The sequence below is a fragment of the Pteropus alecto genome, unplaced genomic scaffold, assembly GCF_000325575.1.
Source record: "Pteropus alecto unplaced genomic scaffold, ASM32557v1 scaffold78, whole genome shotgun sequence".
Classification (NCBI taxonomy): domain Eukaryota; kingdom Metazoa; phylum Chordata; class Mammalia; order Chiroptera; family Pteropodidae; genus Pteropus; species Pteropus alecto.
The window spans coordinates 5,650,649-5,659,089 of NW_006443124.1; the positions used below are offsets into that span (position 1 = coordinate 5,650,649).

An 8,441-nucleotide genomic window follows, 5' to 3' on the forward strand; every position below is an offset into this window, starting at 1 on the left:
ACCAGCAGCAGGCATGATGCGGAGGGGAAGGTGGGAGCTGGCCCTGCCCGCTGGGTTTTATCAGCCAGCTCCTCAGACATATACAGAGGACGCGCTGTGTATACACTCCCCGTCCCCGCGCTCCATCTGTCTCCCCACACGTCTAAACACTAGGGGCGCGGAGTGCCTGCTGTCCTCCTCCTTTCACCCCTCATCACTTAGGGGGGTGGTAGAGACTCGATATCCCTGAGGAGACAGGACCAGCCAAGGTAGAATGTGTCACCTCAGTCAGGAGGCCGCTGCTGGGTGAGAGTGAGGCCCTGAGAGCCCCAGAGGCTGGGGTGGGCGGAGCAGGAACCCCTTTCTGGCGACCCGATCTGGATATACAGCCCAGGGGGTTAGCTTACAGATGGAAACTGGCATTCAAGTCGAGAATTTTCACTTGAAACCAGCTTTCCAGATGCCATCCCACGGGAGAGCAGAGCTTTAGTTATTTTCATTTATCAGATGGAGCTGATCAATCAGATGTATAGTCTGGGTTAACAGCGTTCAAGCCCAGTCTTACAGAGGGAGCAGTTTTTGCTAGCCTCTCGCCCCCTCCAAGAACAGAAAATCTTCCTGGCCTTTGGAGGATTGCCCAGAGCACGGGTGTGGGGTGGAACTAGGCAGATGGTCAGAGCTCACGGTGGCCTCCCCTTTGCCTTAGTGACTGGGAGGGACCCCCAGACCTTCCCTCTCCAGCCACCCCTGCAGTCTCTAACCTTCCAGCTTTGAGATGGGTCCTGAAGGAGGTGATGCCTGGGGCCCAGAGGTGGTCTCAGTACGTTACTGGCACATATCTCTCATACCTCTAGTGAGCACCACTCTGTCATCCTGGTCAGGACATGCCCGGAAGTGCAACGAGAGTGCCAAGTCCTACTGTGTCAATGGAGGTGTCTGCTACTACATCGAGGGCATCAACCAGCTCTCCTGCAAGTAAGTGACCGGTGGGGGTGGGCCTGGGGGCTAGAACAGGGTGAGAGAGGGCAGAAGTGGTGGGCTCTAAGAAAAGTGGGCTTCCAGACACTGAGAAGTGGTCCCCAAGGGGTATAGACAGGGAGGTTTTATCCACTTTCTGGAATAGAGGGAGAGGTAAGCGCTAAAGGGCTCAGGGCTTCTGCAGTTCGTTCCGCAGGCCCCTACTCGCCCCATCTCCCGGTGTCCGCTCTTTCACCAATACCTTTTAGGGGGATGGGGATGCCAGTCTATGACTGGGCATTGAGTTTTCTCTCTCTCCCAGGATGTGTCTTCCCCAGAAGTGAAGAGCATGGCAGGGTCAGGCAGAGCATGAGTCCCGAGCCCTTGGTAGCTGAGAGTCTGCTCTTGGAGCCTTGAGGGGAGAAGAGGGCTCCAGCCTCAGTGCTCACCTCAGGACCAGCTGGACCCCAGTGTCCAGATCTGCCCTGGGTGCTGCCTGTGCTCCTTCATTTCCTAGCCCCTCTCTATGGGGTGAAGGGACACCAGCAGGGACACCACTCTGGGTGTGGCCCAATGGGGGAAGTCACGGTTGAGGAGAAGCTCAAGCTGGGGCTTCTCTGCCTCCCTAAGGGCCAGGGCCTACTCTCCAGCAGGCCCTCCCAGGAGCTTAGCAAACGGGACAGGTGGGAGCATAGTAATCAAGGAGGGCTCGTTCAGGCCCAGCCAGATCTTCTGGACAGCTGGGCCCACAGCACCCCCTTGACAGATTCTCTGATGGGTGAACAGGACGGGGAGGGGGTGTTTGGTGAAGGCAGCACAGGTTCTGGCTGGATCCTGAAGAGGAGTGGGAGGGAAGCCTAGTGAACAACTTTGGGTTTTCAAAGCAGCCCAAGCCTAGGGCCTGGCAAGGTGCCAAAGCTGCCCCATTCCCATGGCATCTGGGCAAAGGCCACCAGAGTATCGATGGAGGTTCAGAGAGAGGCATTTGCCCTCCCCAGAGACAAAGTCAGATTCAGCGCTCCTCAGCTCTCCTGCTCTCCCTCCTGACTATAGCCTTAGCCAGGACTTTTAAAGACCAGCCCACCACACAAAGTGATAGTGAGGGGCTGTGCCTCCTTCACACTCTTCCCTCAGTGTGCAGCTAGCTGGGCCTGGACTGTCAGGCTGGTCTGTGCCTCTTGACCCAGCTGGCCTCCTTTGCCAGCTTCCTTCCCCATCCCACCCTCTACCTGCTGCCATCCCCTCCCCGACCTCCCCCATCCCGAATCTCAGGGGACAGTCCCAACAGAAACAGCAGGCCCCCTAGGGAAGTTCTCAGCCCAGACTCAGCCCCTCATCTTTTCCCTCTTTCTGCCTCTAGGAGGCTGCCACATTAATGCTACAGACCCTGGGGAACATTCTAGCCTTGATAACGCTGTGAGCTCTTTCAAATATACCTATAGAAACTCATAAGGGTTCTGGAACAACTCAGAGAAAGCCCAGCCTTACACCCCCTTCTTGTCCACCCCCAACACACACACACACCAGGCTTTTCTGCCCTAGCCCCTTAGACCCTGGAACCTTGAAGAGAATCTAGCAATGCCACTGAAATCATCCCTGGCTCCAGGCAGGGAAGGTTTCAGCCACCCAGGACAGGTGCCAGGGCTGAGGAGAACCATGGGGACCCAGAACTCCAGTGCCAGAGAGTTTAGTGTGGGAAAGAGAGTGATGAGCTAAAGGGTTTCCAGAGGGCCCTGCCATCAAGGCTGTATCCCTCTGCGTCCCACCCAGCTACACCTGAGAAGAATAGAGGGCAGGAGCCTGAGCCACTGTGAAGATGGTGTCCTGTTTCCCCTCCCCCCAGGCAACTGGGGGGTCCCTGCTTAGCACTTGAACTTGGTACCCAGGGCCACCGCCTCCCATGTCAACCCTCCCTGGAACCCACTTCCCTGACTCCCTGAGCCCTCAGGGGAGAGGGGGCAGCCCTGGTGGGGATTGCAGCCAGGAGGGCAGGTCCTCAGAGCTGTGCTGGAGAAGGACAGGGGGGAGGGGGGCCGGGCAGAGCCCAGAGGCCATTCTGGGGGCGGGTGAGTAGGGAGGGAAGGGAGGCAGGCCTCTTGGGATTCCTGATGACACCTGAATGGAATACAAAGGAGAGAACTCAGGAACGGGACTCACGTCTTACCATTTGTGCTGTTTGTTTACTTTTTATTTTGATTTTTTTGCATTTCCGCTTAGCTTGGATAATGAAACTAGACTGGTCAGTTTCATTCCAGTTTCTATAAAAATCAGTTTTCCTTCCTGGTTTTCTGACACTTGTTGTTGTGTATTGGTTCAGAGCCCTGCCGGGGGTGTTGGAAAGCAGGCACACTCCGTCCCTCCTGTTTTTCTGGAATTCAGAGCCAAAAGAAACAGTGTCACTGATACTGAATTTTGTTTAAAAAAGGAAAAGTTAAGGGGATTTGAAAATGGGGGTCCAAATCAAGGGGACTGCTTCCTGTCCGGGCCAGACAGGGGCCTCTGCACCTCCTCTTGCTGCTTTCTCCTCTTCTCTCCGTGTTTTTGTAGAGCACGGTTGGTGCGTGACTCTTGGGGACTGGTTCAGGGGATGATGACAGAACAAGACTCTCTTTCCAGCCCTGTGCACATACCAGCGGCATGCCTCCCTTTCCCATCAGCTCATCCCCCTTCTGCTCCCCCACCCCGTTGTCAGGTGATTCTCCCATCCCATACCCCTGTGCCTGCTCATCTTCTCCACATCACCACCCCACCCCTTCATGAGGCCAGAGACCCTTCCCCTCCCTCCAGTGCCTGGGGCACACCCTCATCCTTCATTCTCCCCCTCCCCCCGGGTGAGGGCAGCACACATGGCATTATCCCCAGGCTACCAAAAGGAGAAACTGAGGCCCGGGAGGTGGGGCGGGAAAATGGGGAGGCAGAGTCCCAACCTCTCTGTCGCTCCAGACGCAGCCCGTGGGCTCTCCTCTCTGCCCCTCTCTCACTCCTGCTCTTCTCCAGCCCTGGGCACAGACCTTCCCATAGTCATAGCTGATGACTTAGCGGGAAGGGCTAGGGAGGCTGTTATATGCCGCTCCTTCTAAACTCTTCCCTCTGCTCCTGTGCCAGGTCGGTCCCTGAGTGGGAACTCACCCTCTACCAGCCAGCCACCCACACTGAGTTCAGACTCCACGCCTGGGTAACAGGCTAACATTGCCTGTACCCTGTTACCTGGTCCTGGGTGCAGGATGGAGAGGACTGTAGGCCCAGCCCAGAACCTTCTCTAGGGAAGCCCCAGCCTCAGGATGTGGTTCATCCTCAACAAGTGAGGCTAAGGAGAGAACAGGAGTGTCCAGGAGCCCCCTGGAAGGAGCCAGTTCCCAAAGAACAGCATGGGGTGTCAATCCTCCCCATCCCCACGTTGTGCCCACCCCTCACTGTCTTTTCTTTGGTTCAGCCAGTGGGGACACACTTTCTCAGGGCAGGAAGGTTAGGACAATATCGTACAACTCCAGGGGGCGTGTTTGTGCTGTAGACCAAGTCCATGGCGCCACCCAGAGTTGTGCAATTCAGTGGCCATGAAAGATATGAGGATACATTTAGGTTAGTCCCGGCTGGGTGTGGGATCAGGGACACAGGGGTGTGCTTAGTTATCACTGGTCTCCAAGAGCCATGAGACAGCACCCCAGACTGTCAGCATTGGGAATGGACTTCTCTTTGTCTCCTCCAGCACTCCCCGGTTTTCACACACACACACACACACACACACACACACACACACACACACACACGTTTTCCCTGTCTCCAAGAAGAGCCGGGCTAATCTCAGACATTGGACACAGACAAACCTATCTCTTTCTTCTTCCTTTGCAAATTCCAAGAGTCATTTTGGCAACTTCCTAGGTCTTTATCCTCTGCTCCCAAAGGTGCTGCTGCTTGAAAAATCACTTCTCCCCTTCTAGTCCCCATCCCAAGTAGACTTCAGTTTCTGAGAGCTGAGGAAGAAGAGCTGAGCCTGACTAGAGCTGGTTGGGAAGCCTTAGCCACGACCTGCATTTTCCTGGGCTGGGATGATTGGGGATGAGGGCCAGGGATCAGAGCAGGATGTGTTGACAAGGTGGTAGCCTGCTCCTCTGAGCCACCCTGTTTAACAGGATGAGCATGCATCAGCTTCATTTGTAGCCCACCCTACTTTCTCCAGACACACTTCCAGCCATCCTCCACCACCCACTGGCCAGGCACAACTGCATACACACACTGCCACCACTGTAGGACTAGCCTCCTGCCTCCCCTGAGGGAGACACCATCAAGACCAAGAGAAATTCCTACTAGCTGTTCACCAACCACTCCCGATCCTCCAGATCAGATTGGGGGCCCTGTGTCAATCACAGCCAATGGCCACCATCCCCTATAAGCTCAAGGGGCTACTGATGGTTGGTATACACTAAAATGCTAAGAGGTAGAGTACACTCACCTCATGAGGAAGTTACTCATTAATGTCAAACAGTGACCTGTTATTGAGGGGACACTGGTATTGGGCTGACCTAATTTTCTAAGGAAGAAGAGGCATAGACAGCATGAATCTATCTCTGAGTATGGGAAGGGGGCTCAGTGTGGCCCTAAGTTTCTTGCTGGGGTTCAGAAAAGACTACAGGGCTGGGCATGTCTCCCAGAATCTGTAAGATAGGGACTCACTTGAGAGGAGAGTGGCAGCCAAAGAGCAGAAAGAAATGTACTTGGAGGGGAAGACAAGGTCAGGGAGATGGGAGTGGGTGGTGCATGGAAGAATAGCCCCGCCATGGCCAGGCAGGGATGGAGGAGCAGGTCATGGGGGAAAGACAGGTATCCCAGACGGCCAGTAGTCTCCTGCTATGGAACAGGCTTCAGGGGCCCCAGGGAGAGCCTGCTGCAGCCCCTATTGTGGTTCTTCCCACCCGAGGCCAGACGCCTTGCCCCTGGCCTCCGCAGATCAGCTTTGGGACACTGGTAATTCCAGCTCCTCTCCAGCCTTACCTGTTCCCCACTAAGCTTCCCCATGTATATTGCTCCAGGGTAGCTGTCCTCAAACCATGTTCATAAGGGTTCCTCAGAAAACAACTTCCATGGTCAAATAAGTTTGAGACATGCTAGACAGTTCAGCTCTTTCCTCCTACAAAACTTTTCATAGTCAATGTGCATTGTAACTGAACAAGGACACCTAGGAATGAATTTCCTAAACTTATTTGGCCATAGAACCCTATTCAAGAGAACAGATGAGACATCTCCAAGGTCCCTTTTGTCATGGGCACATAGTTGGGGAACAGCATTCCAGAGTTCTCCTTTGAGCTTTCTGGAGGCTGCTTCATGGATGAGAAAACCTGCCCAAGGCCCTGGAAAGAACACTTGGATAGGGCCTAGGCGTGGCTCCCCAGAACCTGGTTTTCAAAAAGGCCACCAGCACCCTCCCTGCTGACCGCCTGGCCCCAAGGAGTCCAGTTCTGGCCACCTGGGGTCCCAGGCAGGTCAGAAGGGAGGGCTCAACAACCATTAGGACAATTAGGCAGTAAGTTCCCAATTTCCCTCCGCTGCTTCCCTGTATCATTCTCCTCCCTACCCCAACCCCTCCCCACTACCCACGGAGCCACATCTATTAGAGAGATTTTGAAGGAGATTTCCGAGCCCTCCACCCAGCCCCGACTCCAGCCCCTGCCGTGACGAGTGTGCCCCAGCGCCCCACTTGGTTTTCTCATTCATCACTGTGCACTTTGATTTCTAACCTGAGCCTCGCGGATGATGCCAGTTTGTTCTGTGATTTTTCCCCTTTTCCTTCTCCAGATGTCCAAACGGATTCTTCGGACAGAGATGTTTGGAGAAACTGCCTTTGCGATTGTACATGCCAGATCCTAAGCAAAGTATGTTTGAAGATACAAACACGAGTCCTTGCTCCTTAGAAAGCTTCCGGGTGCAGTCCCCCCACCGTAGGGCGTAGGGCCAGGGGTGTTGGTTGTTTTGATCTTTGGCTGTTTTGTTTTGTTTCTCTTTTTTGTATTTCGGTTTGTAAGTTCTTTTGTTTTGTTTTGTTTTGCTTTGTTTTTCATTTTTGGCCTAATCCTTGGGTTTAAAGTTCAGGGCTACAGGTAAGGGGCAGAGTGGCAAGGCCAGTACAAATGGTAACAGTGGCAAAGAACCCAGCTGGCATTGGCAGGAGCCCGTGCCGGGGTGTTGCAATGCCTGTGTCTTGCTATCCTGGCTCTCTCTTTCTGGTTTTCTTTCTTTTGGTAGGTGTCCTGTGGGATACACCGGGGACAGGTGTCAACAGTTCGCAATGGTCAACTTCTCCAGTATGTCTCTTTCTTCTATTTCTTTTCTTCCCTGGTGACTGATATTCTCCCCCTGTGGGAGGGATGGGGTCTTGCTTAGCGAGACTAGGGGGGTTCATGGGGGTGTCCTGGGCTTCTCTCAGTCCTCAGTGCTTCACTGGAAGCCTGTGCAGAGGAGACTGACACGCCCTTGCCACCCCCAACCCCCATATCGCTATACTGCCTAGGCTCAGTAACGCTGAGCTCTCCCTGCAGCCGGCTGGAGCCATGCTCAGGCCTCCTCACTGCTTCTGGGTCAGGCAGCCTGACCAGCATGGGAAGAAGTATCTGTGGAGGCCTCGCCTGGCTATGAAGGCCTGTTTGAGGATGTCAGGTCACTGATGGGGCCGGGCAGTGAGTGTGTGCACGTGTGTGCTGGTGTGCTTGAGAGAGAGAAATAAGTTCTCAGAAAGCCTTCGGGTCTGGCCAGAGTTGGTTTTGGTTTGGTTTGGGAGGAAAGGGTAGTGGGGGAGAGAAGTTGAGGGAGTACAGCCCCTAGGGCAATGGCTTCCATGTTGGCTAGAGACCGAAGACATTTATGTGGCTATGGGACGGGGTGCAGTAGGGGATGCTGAAGGTGCCAAAAGATAGAGGGACTAAGGAATCCAGGGATAATTGGTGACCCTCTCTAGGCCCTCTCTGGTCTGAGTCCCCATCCAGGTGTTCGTTCCCTTCCTTTCTTCCTCTTCTGGGGTTGGAGCTTTCTGGTGTGCACAGTTTGCTGGAAAAAAAAATGTGAGCCCTGCAGCAGGTGGATGAGGCCGTAATTGTGGAGAGTTCTATTTGGGGCTGGAAGTAGTTCCTTCAAGTGCCACCAGGTGGAGGCGGAGCAGAGCAAAAAGCCACTGCTGGCCTTGGACTCTGTGTTTGGGCCCTGTGGTCTGTTGGCCTACAAAGCTGGACCCTGTCACCCATTTTCCAGAGCACACTTGGCCCCTGCTTAGACCACCCCCACCTCCTCCAGGGAGGACTTCTGGGTCCCATGAGGAATTAGGAACCAGACTGAAGGAGCCTGGGCATGGAGAGATAGAGCTCCAAGAGAGGCCAAGGACAAGACCCAGGAGGCCCTTTAGGTGGCCCTTGGAGAAGGAGGTTTGGAGATTTGGGTCTCAGGGTGGAGAAATGAGCCTTTCCAAACCTCCCCAGGCCACAACACAAAAGTCTAGAAATTGCCGCCCCCCGCCCCCCCCC

At 54.5% G+C, this 8,441-nt stretch overlaps 1 protein-coding gene across 1 annotated transcript in view; it reads left to right on the top strand.

The window, feature by feature from the left end:
- The window catches only part of NRG2 (neuregulin 2), a 163,291-nt gene that overhangs the window by 142,201 nt on the left and 12,649 nt on the right, over positions 1–8,441 (top strand). Inside the window, exons 4-5 of the mRNA XM_006923329.2 lie at positions 834–954; positions 7,174–7,232. Coding sequence (XP_006923391.1) covers positions 834–954; positions 7,174–7,232 — 180 coding nt within the window. The remainder of the gene's footprint in view (positions 1–833; positions 955–7,173; positions 7,233–8,441) is intronic.